At 47.8% G+C, this 14919-nt stretch overlaps 1 protein-coding gene across 1 annotated transcript in view; it reads left to right on the plus strand.

The window, feature by feature from the left end:
• Window positions 1–14919, plus strand: part of LOC147108520 (piezo-type mechanosensitive ion channel component 2-like) — a 318148-nt gene that overhangs the window by 179611 nt on the left and 123618 nt on the right. Inside the window, 6 exon segments of the mRNA XM_086004280.1 lie at window positions 2707–2867; window positions 6510–6686; window positions 9147–9260; window positions 10189–10389; window positions 12695–12899; window positions 13682–13780. Of these exon segments, the coding sequence (XP_085860406.1) occupies window positions 2707–2867; window positions 6510–6686; window positions 9147–9260; window positions 10189–10389; window positions 12695–12899; window positions 13682–13780 (957 nt within the window).

Below are 14919 nucleotides of genomic sequence, written 5' to 3' on the forward strand. Positions count from 1 at the left end.
GTCAATGGTGAGAAGGGATATGGTCAATGGTGGAGGGATATGGTCAATGGTGAGAAGGGATATGGTCAATGGTGAGAAGGGATATGGTCAATGGTGAGAAGGGATATGGTCAATGGTGGAGGGATATGGTCAATGGTGGAGGGATATGGTCAATGGTGGAGGGATTGATGGATATGGTGAGAAGGGATATGGTCAATGGTGGAGGGATTGATGGATATGGTGAGAAGGGATATGGTCAATGGTGAGAAGGGATATGGTCAATGGTGAGAAGGGATATGGTCAATGGTGAGAAGGGATATGGTCAATGGTGAGAAGGGATATGGTCAATGGTGGAGGTTTATGGTCAATGGTGGAGGGATATGGTCAATGGTGAGAAGAGATATGGTCAATGGTGGAGGGATATGGTCAATGGTGAGAAGGGATATGGTCAATGGTGAGAAGGGATATGGTCAATGGTGGAGGGATATGGTCAATGGTGAGAAGGGATATGGTCAATGGTGAGAAGGGATATGGTCAATGGTGGAGGGATATGGTCAATGTTGGAGGGATATGGTCAATGGTGGAGGGATATGGTCAATGGTGAGAAGGGATATGGTCAATGGTGAGAAGGGATATGGTCAATGGTGGAGGGATATGGTCAATGGTGGAGGGATATGGTCAATGGTGGAGGGATATGGTCAATGGTGAGAAGGGATATGGTCAATGGTGAGAAGGGATATGGTCAATGGTGGAGGGATATGGTCAATGGTGAGAAGGGATATGGTCAATGGTGAGAAGGGATATGGTCAATGGTGGAGGGATATGTTCAATGGTGGAGGGATATGGTCAATGGTGAGAAGGGATATGGTCAATGGTGGAGGGATATGGTCAATGGTGGAGGGATATGGTCAATGGTGGAGGGATATGGTCAATGGTGAGAAGGGATATGGTCAATGGTGAGAAGGGATATGGTCAATGGTGGAGGGATATGGTCAATGGTGAGAAGGGATATGGTCAATGGTGGAGGGATATGGTCAATGGTGGAGGGATATGGTCAATGGTGAGAAGGGATATGGTCAATGGTGAGAAGGGATATGGTCAATGGTGGAGGGATATGGTCAATGGTGGAGGGATATGGTCAATGGTGGAGGGATATGGTCAATGGTGGAGGGATATGGTCAATGGTGAGAAGGGATATGGTCAATGGTGGAGGGATATGGTCAATGGTGAGAAGGGATATGGTCAATGGTGGAGGGATATGGTCAATGGTGGAGGGATATGGTCAATGGTGGAGGGATATGGTCAATGGTGGAGGGATATGGTCAATGGTGAGAAGGGATATGGTCAATGGTGAGAAGGGATACGGTCAATGGTGAGAAGGGATTGATGGATATGGTGAGAAGGGATTTAGGGATATGATGAGAAGGGATTTAGGGATTGAGGGATAGGGTGAGAAATGAATCAGGGATATGGTGAGGCCTCAACAGTTTTTCAGATTAATCAAAAAGATGTGCTTGTTAACCAAATGGTCTTTTCTTTTTCTTATTTTCTGCATACACCTACATGACTACCTCCCTCACTTGCTCCACCCTCTATGTATATATTTCTGTCTCCATGTCTATCTCAGCTGATCTGCTGAGGGCATTTTGTAGGAAGCACTTTCAAAGGGGGCATGGAGGTTGAAATGGGCCCTGGATGGAGCAATGGATGGAATATATGGTTGGCGAGAGAAATAGAACAGCTCACTTGCTGCTCTGGAAAGGCTGCGGTCAGCATGGAAAAGATGCCATGGCAAAGGAAACCTAGACTGAAGCAGCGTGAAGCCATAGGCCGGTACAAGAGGGACTTGAGCCTGGGCAGGGTTGGTAGATCAGCAGGGGAGTGTGATTGTGCGATAGGGATTAGGATGGGCATGATGCAATAAGATGGAAGGGTATGATGAGGAAACAGGAAATGAAAAGGGGATTCAAAGCAAGGTTGGGTCTAGAATAACAGCCAATAGATACAGACAGATACTGAAGAGCAGCCTTGACTGGTGGCACTATTTTAGCTATTATTCCACTGCAATCTGCTTCACTGTGACAGTGGGGAAAGTGGCCAGTCCAGTTGGAGCACTTTATTTGCTCCGAGAAGAAATTGAGCCATTTTGAAAGGAGCTGCCAGTGGAAAGTAGCCGAGTCCAAGGGACAGGTGGAGAGAAAAGGCAAAACAGGGGCCCCATCAATGCGACGGCAGTAGTCTTTGAAATCCATTCTGAGATTCTGGTTTGTGGGGGGGGGGGGTTATGCAGTCACCATCTTGTCTTTAGCCGCTGGCCTAGTGGATAAAGGCACTTCCTGGTGTGCTACTGAGCCATACAGATCAGAAAGTGCCAGGTTCAGTCCCCGGTCTGTGCTGAGTGGGCTGATCTCAGTAGAGGCACTACAATCAGCCTTGATGCTCTACACAAGGGAGAGGCAATATCTGACCGGGTCCCTGCCCTTGATCACTATCCAGTGGCTCATGTGTGGATGTTGGGTGAGTCTCAGCTGTGACGCAGTCGAACAGTCAAACAATAACCACTGTCTAAGAGCACACAAGAAGAATGGCCAGTCGGGTGAGGTAACTGCAAGGTCCCTGTAGAACCGGACCTAGCACTGAGTCAGTGCCTTCAGGAGAGGAGAGGGAAAGGAGGAACATAGTGCTGTCTACCTGGGAAATTCTGAGAATCTTCGCTGTTCACTGCAGGATATCCAAGTACCTGGAGCATGGTGATTGACAGATTGACTACCCTTTTCTTGCGGTTCCTGTACATGACGCATCAAGTCCAAGTTTTGGTGTGGAGACTCCTGGAGCTGCACATCACCAAGATCGTCTCTTCTTTTATTATCTGGATCGCATTAAAAGAGGTGAGGATCTTAACGCAGACAAGTGCTACATATAGGAAGGAAAAACAGATGGCACACATACTCCATGAATGATGTTGAAATAGGATGAAGCTGAAAGAGATCTAGGAGCCTTGGTAGGCTTCATGCTAAATATGTCCACCTAATGTAGAGCAGCCACCAACAGAGCCAATAGAGTGTTAAACTACAGAAAAACACAGCGGAATATAAATCAGAGGAGTTAATGATCAAACTGTAGCGTGCTCTGGTCAGACCACACCTTAAATACAGCGCCCACTTCTGGTTACCAAGAAACAAGAGAGCTGTTTAAATATTGGAGGCAAAGGGTCACGAGGCTGTTCCCCATTTAGGGGCCTGAGTTATGAGGCAAGACTGGAGAAACTTGGGCCTTTCAGGTCTGTAGGGAGTCTGAGGTGATCTTAGAGGTGTGTCAGATTGTTGAAGGTTGAGAAAAAGTTAACCCGGAATATTACTTTAAATTAAACTGCGGGAGAAGAACTAGGGGATGCAGGTTCAAACGAATGAAAGGTAACTTTAGGAGATTCTTCTTCACACACAGAGTGATCAACTTGTGGAATAAGCTTCTAGATAGACCAGTGGAGGCACAAACCCTGAATCCATTCAAGAAACAATAGGATGCAACAATGGGCGGAGGTTGAGATCTCTTCTTCTTAGGCAGTCCTTCGGAACCGAGGATGACTTGCTTCCACACTAAAAATGAGTTCTCAGATGACTGATGAGTCCAATGCAGAACCTACAGTCTCTGTCACAGGTGGGGCAGACGGTGGTTGAAGGGGCGGGTGGGTGAGGTTCTTGGGTTGACATGTGCGATCTCTCTGGGCAGATGAATCATGATAAGCCAAATTGCTTTCCTCATCCACAATTGCCTTGTGAGGAGACCAGTGATCGAGCTGGCTGAGCAACAATTGCACTACAGGAGGGTTTCAGGTTAATTCTTCAGTCAGGACCCCATTTATTGGAGCATCGACATTTATACCTGTGTGCCCAGCCTGTATATCCAGGCCAGAGAGCAGGATATAATCAGTTTGGAATAGAATTTCCGCATGGGTTCCCAGATCTCCCGTTATAATCTTGGCGGTAACCCTGGAGAAACAGTGTAAGTGACCTTTGGGGGTTTCCGTCGAAGTTATTTTGGGAGATTGGGGAGCCCACAGGAGAAATTTCAGGCGTCTGTACTCTGACAACTGGAGGCCAGAGTGGATCCAAGATCTGAAATTTTATCTCTAACCGGCAGAAATTGATACCTGCTGAATCAAAACCAATTCAGGAAGAACACATTGGCCTGGATTTTACGGGGCCTATGATGGCGTAGGCACAGCGTATGTCCTCGCAAGTGCCCCGCAAGTTCCGGGTTTCTACATGGGCTGCACATGCATGAAAACCCAGAACTTGCAATCTGTCAAGTTTCAGCATCCCCAGAAAATGGACATTCGCAGGTGGAGAGTTGGGCTATTTGTCCAATTACTGCCCAGTGAATGCCCACGAAACTCTTACGCCTGGTAAAAGCAGGCGTAGAGCCTTTTATCAGCATCAGGGTTTAAATAAATGTTGAAATTTTTTTTTAAATCATTTAAACATTTAAAAACCTTTAAAATTTGTTTTGGTTATTTTTGTCCTGTTTAAAACTTGTTTATTTTTCAAAAAATATAATTTTATTTTAAATGTGTAATTAAATTATATTTTAATTAATTTTGAACCTGTGATGATTTATTTTTATTTCAGTGTTGTGAACGTGTGGTTTTTAGGGGATTCCTATTATGCTATGGAGATTCCGTACGTAAATGGAATCCTCATAAGCATAATGGGGAACCCGCTTTGTGATTGGTTGGGCCGGCCCACGTGATCCCAGGGACACTTGCGAACTGCCTGCGCCCCTGGGATACGTGGGCCTTTACGCAGGTGCACGCCTGCAAGGCCCAGGACCGCGAGTCTTCGAAGGTCTGGAGCCGTCAGGTAGGTGCAGAGTTTTCTTGTGGTTCAGAGGCGTTCACCCGCGGGATGCCTCTGACCGCAATTTCCACCCCATTTTAAACACTTGCTGGTCTCTTGGGCTTTGGGCTCCTCCACACAATTCTCCACCCATCACCATATATTAAAAACTTTACATCTGCACGTATTTCCTGTCAACGTCTGCCATCATAACTTCCTATATCCACATTTATAATGGAAATTGCCTCGCTGCAATTACACCCTTCCCCAGTGGAGGCACTGCAACACCACTACTGACAGGAGGGTGTAATTACTGAGTGACAAGTTCACTGAGGCAGTTTCCATTATAAATGTGGATATCAGAATTTTATAATTATAAAAATATGAATATATGACTTTAAAATGGGGACTGCATACCCTGATCCAACTATCCCCTGCCTCGAACATAAGTACATACAATCTTGATTACCCATGCGCGATGTCATGGGAGAGAAACTAGTTATGGTTGAGAACACTGCATTAGAACATAAGAATATAAAAACCTAAGAAATAGGATCAGGAGTAGGCCATTCAGCCCCTTGAGCCTGCTCTGCCATTCAGTGAGATCATGGTTGATCTTCTACCTTGATCCCATCCACCCGCCCTATCCCCATATCCCTTGATTCCCTTAGTATCCAAAAATCTATCGATCTCTACCTTGAAAATAGTCAACGACTGAGCATCCACAGCCCTCTGGGGTAAGAATTCTAAAGATTCACAATCCTCTGAGTGAAGGAATTTCTCCTCATCTTAGTCCTAAATGGCCGACCCCTTATTCTGAGACACTGACCCCTGGTTCTAGACTCCCCAGCCAGGGGAAACATCCTCCCAGCATCTACCCTGTCAAGCCTCCTTAAGAATTTTTATGTTTCAATGAGATCACCTCTCATTCTTCTAAACTCTAGAGAATACAGGCCTAGTCTACTCAATCTCTCATTAACTGAAAAATACTTTACGAAGTCCTATTAAAATAGATGCTAGAGTTTGAACAAAGATGTTCTTTGGTACGCCTTGTTCTATTTTATTTATTTTCTATGATTAGATTTGTAAGTTGTCTTGGGATGCGGTCTGATACTGAATACATGCTATAATACAGAGCTCACAGTTCTTATGGTACATCCAATGAGGCTCATGTATAGTTATTCAGTGCGATACATTGGAGTGGGGTGCTCGGTGACAGGGCAAGCATCCTCCTCGCACAATTTGGCCCTCTGGTTCCTGCCCATGACTGGCCCATCTATCCCTCCTAGTCCCAACCCCTTGCATATTTGATCGGCTGCTGTTGAGGCCAGACTCCTGCCACTTGCCGGCCTGCACACGCATTGACCCTCCTAATAAGTTGCGGTCCCACTGCTATGACCAGGTCCAACACCTCCCCACTACACACAAGGAGTCCAAGTATATTTGGGACGATTGCCAGTTGGAGCAGGTACTATGAAAGCTGCTGGGGAAAACAAAAGCAGATATGGAGCCCGCCTTGCGACTCACCCTCCCGATCCCCCACAATCAGACTGCCCCTAGGGCCCCACAAGGACATCATATACAATTAGGTATCAGGGCCACAGATGTTCAACTGTTTCTCAATAATGGACCAACATTTAGTTCATTGTGGACTACCTGAAGACCTGTCATTGAGTGTGACTGAATCTTTTGCAGGTCTCGTTGATGAATTACATTTTCCTTATCCTCTGGGTATTTGCACTACCCTATTCCTCATTCCGTCCATTGGCATCCAGCATTTCTACAGTGTGGGCCTGTGTCATGATTGTCTGTAAGATGATGTACCAACTAAAGGTTGTCAAGTTATCCAAGTATTCTGCAAACTGCACTCTGGTAAGCAGTGGCATAGTCCCGTGTTTCTCTCTGGTGCTGCAGTCAGCAACAATTTGCATTTTTATAGTACCTTTAATGTAATAAAATGTCCACAGCGGTGGGACGAACAATTAAAGAAGTTGAGAGAGGTGACCACCAAGGTGGTCAAAAGATAGGTTTTGAGCAGGTCCCTTAAGGACAGGAAGGGGTCGTGAGGTGGAGGGATTTAGGATGGGAGTTATGGAGAGTAGGGCCAAGATGGCTAAAAACATTGCACCACTGATGAGGCAAACATGAGGCCCGAGTTGGAGGACTGAAGAGTATAGCTTGAGATATGGGGCTGGAGAAGGTTAGAGGTAGGAAGGGATGTTGAATGTTAAATTTGCTACTTTGGGAGACAGGTAGCAAAAGGAAGTTGACGAGGATGGGAGGACAGGATGTGGACAGAGTGATGGTCAAATTGAAATTTGTGTAAAGTGGAGCTGGGGAGGCCTGTGAGAAGGCATTGGAAAAATTCAGTCTCGTGGAAACAATGTTAGAATAACCTCATTCATTTAATCCCAATAACAAGTGGTTTAGCTGAGCAGCCAATGTGGCTACCAGAGAAACCACAGCCAGGAAGGTGGTAGCAGGTGATTGGCAGGTCAGTGGAGAGCTGGAGGAAGGCCAGGAGTCAATGCTTTTGTTTCCTGTCTATTTGGAAAAAGAGTTAATCTGAAGCATGTTTGGATTGGAAAATTCAAGGAAGCAGGGAACTCTTCCTAAAGCTAGGCCCAGTCAGTTCGATGAATATTGATTTGTAAAGTGAAGCTAGACTGGGGTGGAGAATCTCACTCCACCCCTCCCTCGCATCTCGCTCCATCCCTCTCACTCCACCCCTCCCTCGCATCTCGTTCCATCCCTCTCACTCCACCCCTCCCTCGCATCTCGTTCCATCCCTCTCACTCCACCCCTCCCTCGCATCTCGCTCCATCCCTCTCACTCCACCCCTCCCTCGCATCTCGCTCCATCCCTCTCACTCCACCCCTCTCGCTCCACCCCTCCCTCGCATCTCGCTCCATCCCTCTCACTCCACCCCTCTCACTCCACCCCTCCCTCGCATCTCGCTCCACCCCTCCCTCGCATCTCGCTCCACCCCTCCCTCGCATCTCGCTCCACCCCTCCCTCGCATCTCGCTCCACCCCTCCCTCGCATCTCGCTCCACCCCTCCCTCGCATCTCGCTCCACCCCTCCCTCGCATCTCGCTCCACCCCTCCCTCGCATCTCGCTCCACCCCTCCCGCTCCACCCCTCCCTCGCATCTCGCTCCCTCGCATCTCGCTCCACCCCTCCTGCTCCACCCCTCCCTCGCATCTCGCTCCCTCGCATCTCGCTCCACCCCTCCTGCTCCACCCCTCCCTCGCATCTCGCTCCACCCCTCCCGCTCCACCCCTCCCTCGCATCTCGCTCCACCCCTCCCGCTCCACCCCTCCCTCGCATCTCGCTCCACCCCTCCCGCTCCACCCCTCCCTCGCATCTCGCTCCACCCCTCCCGCTCCACCCCTCCCTCGCATCTCACTCCACCCCTCCCGCTCCACCCCTCCCGCGCATCTCGCTCCACCCCTCCCTCGCATCTCGCTCCACCCCTCCCTCGCATCTCGCTCCACCCCTCCCTCGCATCTCGCTCCACCCCTCCCTCGCATCTCGCTCCACCCCTCCCTCGCATCTCGCTCCACCCCTCCCTCGCATCTCGCTCCACCCCTCCCTCGCATCTCGCTCCACCCCTCCCTCGCATCTCGCTCCACCCCTCCCTCGCACCTCGCTCCACCCCTCCCTCGCACCTCGCTCCACCCCTCCCTCGCACCTCGCTCCACCCCTCCCTCGCATCTCGCTCCACCCCTCCCTCGCATCTCGCTCCACCCCTCCCTCGCATCTCGCTCCACCCCTCCCTCGCATCTCGCTCCACCCCTCCCTCGCATCTCGCTCCACCCCTCCCTCGCATCTCGCTCCACCCCTCCCTCGCATCTCGCTCCACCCCTCCCTCGCATCTCGCTCCACCCCTCCCTCGCATCTCGCTCCACCCCTCCCTCGCATCTCGCTCCACCCCTCCCTCGCATCTCGCTCCACCCCTCCCTCGCATCTCGCTCCACCCCTCCCTCGCATCTCGCTCCACCCCTCCCTCGCATCTCGCTCCACCCCTCCCTCGCATCTCGCTCCACCCCTCCCTCGCATCTCGCTCCACCCCTCCCTCGCATCTCGCTCCACCCCCCCTCGCATCTCGCTCCACCCCTCCCGCTCCACCCCTCCCTCGCATCTCGCTCCACCCCTCCCGCTCCACCCCTCCCTCGCATCTCGCTCCACCCCTCCCTCGCATCTCGCTCCACCCCTCTCCCTCCCTCTCACATTTAACATAATGATGTGTTCTTTTTCCACTCCTGCCTTCCCTCACTCTAACAGACTATTATATTTCTGATCATATTTCAATATTTTATTCTGCTGTCAGAATGGAAGCCAGGAGCTGGTGTCCACATCCACTCTGTATGCTGGGCCCATTGACCCTGTATATTGGTATGGAGCACTGAAGAAGTGTGAAGATGATGTCTTGCCCTGTCTGAAGGTATAATGCCTCATCAGTTTTAAGAGGCACAGGGTATGGCTGGGGGGTGAGGGAGTATTCCCCATTGTATATATTGGTATCAACATATTCCCATGGAAAATATTCAGTCTTTTCACCTTTTAGATTGCTCTGTGGAGTCACTGACAGGAAGACTCCCAAATGTGGCCATGACTTTAGACTGAATTGTTAATCCATAGCTTCCGGGCCCCAGCAGACATGGTAATATTCGGGTATAAGGTATGTCCACCATCTGCCATTGTCTGGCTGAGAAAACTGTTGTCGAACCTGCTCAAGCTTCTACCACCACTGGCCAGTTTGGGAGGCCCCTCTGATTCTCCTTCCAAGAGTGGGAACTTGCTACTTGGAGAATCTCTGCCTTAAACCAGCATCCATTGCAGTCTACGCCATACCCTACAGAGTGGTAATAGCAAAACCCTCACTCTCAGGCAAGCAATGATGTGTGACCTAGCAGGGTTGAGAATCAGTGTGTGTAACTCTAAAATAAGTTTTTTTTTAATGGGAATAATTAATAGAGGCAAAGGGTTTATATTTTTCAGGTGGACTGCACTGAACATATCTTTATGTTAGCAGACTCCCATGTCCAGTAGGTCAGATAATACATTGCTTATAAAAACAAAAAAAGAACTTGCCTTTATGTAGAACCTTTCACGATCTCCGGACGTTCCAAAGTGTTTTCAACTAATGAAGTACTTTTGAAGTATCGTCACTCTTGCAATGTAGGAGACACGGCAGCCAATGTCCACACAGCAAGATTCCAAAAACAATGAGATAAATGACCAGATAATTTTTTTTTGAGGTGTTGGTTGAGGGATACTATGATACAAAGACTGTCTCGGAGAAGTACAGCTGATCAGCAACCAAGCCTTTATAAGCCTCCATTAAACACGTTGCATCTTGTTCTGTTTAGAACCACCTGATTATCCTGGGTTTGCTGGCATTTGAAGTGACTGTTTATCGCCACCAACAGTATTATAGGCTCCACAATAGGCTCAAGGCACCTTTAACAGGAACCCTGCTTGACAACATCACACGGCTGCATTTGGACGATGGACTACTGAATTGCATCAAATACTTCATAAACTACTTCTTCTACAAGTTTGGGCTGGAGGTACGGTTCAACCGTGCGAGGGCTTCATTGCCCCAGGGTTCCGTGCCTTTTCATTTGACAAGTTAGAGAACTTAGATTAACATGTATTCCATTTGTTGCCATAATCTATCAACTACACTGACACAGGGTTAAGATAAAATATAAGGTAGCATAATAGTTTTGTCACTGGACCAATAATCCAGAGACTGTGAACTCAAATCCCACCGTGGCAGTTTGAGAATTTGAATTCTGATTTTTTTTTTAAATGTGGAAATAAAAAGCTGGTCTCAGTAAAAGTGACCATGGAGCTATCGGAATGTCGTAAAAACCCAACTGATTCGCTAATGCCCTTTAGGGGGGGAATCCTGCTGTCCTTACCTGGTCTGGCCTATATGTGACTCCAGTCCCACACCAACGTGGTTGCTTCTTAACTGCCCTCCAAAGTGGCCTAGAAACCTAAAAGTGTTGTATCAAACCGCTACCATCATTTGAAGAACCACCACCTTCTCACGGCAACTAGGGATTGGCAATAAATGCAAGCCTTGCCAGCAATGCCCACATCCCGAGAATGAATAAAAGAATGTTGCAGTCAATCTCCTGTGGGTGAGTTGCAAAATCTAGTAGAAGTCTGTGACAGATGTAGTGAGAGACAGTCAAATGAGTTTCCCAAGATATAATCAGCCATCACAAGAATACGCAGCATACAAACGGGTGTTGGGGAAATCTTGAATGCTCGTACACACCATCAGAGAGAGGTTGGGGGGAATTCTCCTCAGTGATCCCACCTACAATGAGCCAGCACCACGGCGGAGAATGATGGAAAGTTCAGGCGATGAGGCTGACCATCATTTCACTATCCTGACCGGGATTTCCCTTCCCACTCTCTTACTGGGTCAGCTGCTGGCTACTCTTTCCCTGCCCACCACATGCAAAATGGCAATGGAGGGGTTGGGGACTGGGCCCCCAGCAGACTTCCCTCCTGTATGTCCCACTTACGGCCACATTTTTGGACCTTGCAGAAATAAAGAACTTTGATTTATATCGTGCCTTTTCAGCCTCGGGACATCCCAAATTGTTTTACAGCCAATGAAGTATTTTGAAGTATAGTCACTGTTGTAATGTAGGGAAAATGGCAGCCAATTTATGCACAGCAAGATCCCACAAACAGCAATGATCAGATAATCTGTTTTAGTGATGTTGGTTGAAGGATAAATATTGACCAGGACACCGGGGAGAACTCCCCTGACTCAGAGGCGAGAGTGCTACCACTGAGCCAAGGTGGCGATTGGCTCCAGGAAGTGATAGCAAATGCTCCGACTTCCCCTGGTGTAAAGATAGGACCCTGTAGCAGCTTCCTCGCCCTCCACCATGCATACGGAATTAGCCTCGATTCAGGAAAATGTAATGCCCAACCAGAACTCTGTAAAGAGGTAATATCCGCATTTACCCTGGCTGACTTCATCAAGGTGTTAAACTTCTTCCTATTTGCATGCAAACTTTAACCTTTTTATACATTTGTTGGTAAAATGGCATGGTAAAAAGCAGAGTTTGGGAGAGTTTATTGACCGTATGTGAGTGATATTTCCTTGGTTACTGAATGGTGGTAAATGATCATTAAGTATACACGTGAAATACATTTACCTGCATTGTGAGAGTGTGTGTAAGGTGCTTCCTATGAAAATTAATGCATGAAGCTAAACCAGTGTCACCATAGCCACATCCGTGGCTAATCAGTAGTTATCATTGAACCACCCTGTTCCATGGGATAGATTGGGAAGATGCTACAGTGTAGGTTGGGCCCATTATGGGATAGATTATAGGCTGGACAGAAATTACTGGGTAGATTCAGCGGGTGCTATGGGGAGCACTGCACAGATTGGTATTGTAGAATGCATGCAAAGCAGCACAAGGTAGTTAGGCTGGGAAGTATGGGGAACGTGGTGGGCTGCAAAGTATGGTGGTGGAGCAAGGTGATGAGAGGATACAGCTCACATTCCATCGCCAGTTTTTGCAGCTAGTTATATAAATCAACACTGGCATGAAACCCTTATTGAGGTGGGTTTGGTCTAAGAGAAACATGTATTAGTGCACATCTCCAGACTTGGGGTCCTGTGGAGCCTCAGCTTGATGATACAAGCAGGTTAAAGGAGTTGATCAGAAACCAGATGCTGGTTTGGAACTGAGCTTTTTGATGATTCTCTAGGGAATCTACATTAATGAGAATAATAATGCAGGATGTTACAGGTCAATGCAAAGCGGAGTGCCAGTGTGAAGACTGGTGTGTGACTGGCCTCAGCACATTGACCATTTGTTCCTTGCTTCTCAGGTTTGCTGCATGACAGCCATCAACCTCATTGGCCAGCGCATGGACTTGTACTCTGCCACCCACGCCTTGTGGCTGATGGCCATTCTGTATCGGCGCCGGAGGAAGGCCATCGCTGAGATATGGCCCAAATACTGCTGCTTCATCGCCTGCATCATTCCGTTCCAGTACTTGTTGTGTATCGGGATCCCTCCTTCTCTCTGCAAAGGTGCGTCCTCAAACTGCCCGAGTAATGCTACCAGCTGCTGCAAATTAACAAATCACTGTGGAGCTTCCCTCCAGTCACCACGTGTAGTGAGATTGGAAAGACATCGTAAGTGCATTCAATGCCAACATTCATTGCCGTGCACCCTGTTCACATTTACATTTGTGTTCAACTCTGTGGAGCTGATGATGTGAAGGCCACTCCTGTTGCGCTGAAGTACATTGGGGACCGGCTCCCCATGTTATCGGATACAGAGCCCTGTGACCTATCGTGCACCCCCAATGCAGCCCTGAGGTGGTGCCAGCACTCCCTAACTGTCTGTAAGGCCCATTAGGGGCTCCAGATGTATTCAAATGTGGCCCAAGTCCCAAAATGCCGCTGGACTGCCTGAATAATGTTCAAGCCACACGGTACTTGTTAATAGAGCTCTGTTCTTACAATAGGGCCTACCACCAACCCAGCTTCTGTTGTACCCCTGAGCCCCAAAAGGCTTGTTCCCACCTCTTCTGCCTCCCCACATAATGTTTTCTTCTTTGGGCACCAGCTACTGTTGCCAAAATCCCACCCCTGAAAACTCTGTGCCCTCCCAGCACATCCGGTGCTGTGTGCTGGGAGCAACATTTGAATACTATAACAAGCTGACTTCACATTCTTGCGCCCATGGTCGTCCCAGCATTGTGTAGTCAGGAATCTACTATTGGCTCCAGTCTTACAATATTCAATGGTCTGCTTTTAGAAACCGTCCAAGAGCAGAATTCCTCCTTCATGTGTGATATCCTTTACAGATTATCCTTGGAGGTCCAGACTCGGACTGAGCTCCAATCTCATTAAGTGGCTCTATCTGCCAGACTTCATAAAGAGACCCAATCCTACGTTCCTGATCAGTAAGTAATCAATTCACCACAGAGTCTAATATAGTCAGATAGCAGTTATTTTAGTTAGGCTCAAGCCTATTGGGATTTGTAATTCTGACAAGGTAAGAAATTCATATTCCTCATCTTCAAATCCCAAACTAGGTTCAGAAGTGAGTTTGATGGTCATGATTAGGATTCAAATCTAGATTCATATTAGGGTTTGGATTGAGATTCAGATAAGATTTAAAGTCAGATTCTGGTTGGGAATAGGGTTCCAACTGTGATTGAGGTTTGGGTTTAGATTCCTGTTGGGATTTATGTTTGGATTCTAGTTGGGATTCAGACTTAGTTTTCAGTTGGAACTTAGTTTGGATTCCAGTTGGGACTCGGGTTCCGATTCCATTTGGGATTTGAGTTAGGGTTTTGGTTCAAAATGTGTGGCATTCAGATTCACATTCCGGTTGGGATTTAGGTCCAGATTTGGAATTCAAGGTTGGGATTCCTTTGCATTCCAGCTGATAAGCAGATTGTGATTTCTGGAATTCCCTTCCTAAACCTCACCACCTCTCCACCTCCCACTCCTCCTTTAAGACCCTTCTTAAAACTCACTTATGTGACCAAGCTTTTGATGACACCCCTAATACCTCTTTCTTTGGCTTGTCATCCATTTTTGCCGATTAAGTCTTGGGACATTCTTCTATGTTAACAGTTAATTAAATTTAATTTGCAAGATAACCAATAAAATAAGCATGACCTAATGGGAATCTTGAAACCTGAAAAGGTCACTAAAACCTTACTGACTATAACACATGAAAACTGTTTTGTTTGTTAAGAATATTCCAGAATAATGATAACTCTAAGGGTAAATGCAATGAATGCAGGCTCCAGACATGAAGCCTTGCATGGGAGGAGTGTGTTGGGAAATCAGAAGCATGCCCATGATTTTCCATCCATTTGGAGGGGAGCAAGTCCACTATTGCTCAGTGCATGCTTCTGGTTTGCCAGGGTCCACATCCAGAGGCGTGCTTGTCACATTCATCACAGAGTACTCCCACATTATGGCACTGACGTGTCAGCTGTGGCTCAATGATAGCACACTCACCTCTGAGTCAGAAGGTCATGGGTTCAAGTCCCACTCCAGAAACTTGAGCACAAAATCCAGGCTGGCA

This window comes from Somniosus microcephalus, chromosome 13, assembly GCF_052327205.1.
Source record: "Somniosus microcephalus isolate GS21.2 chromosome 13, FLI_Smic_1.0, whole genome shotgun sequence".
Taxonomy (NCBI): Eukaryota; Metazoa; Chordata; class Chondrichthyes; order Squaliformes; family Somniosidae; genus Somniosus; species Somniosus microcephalus.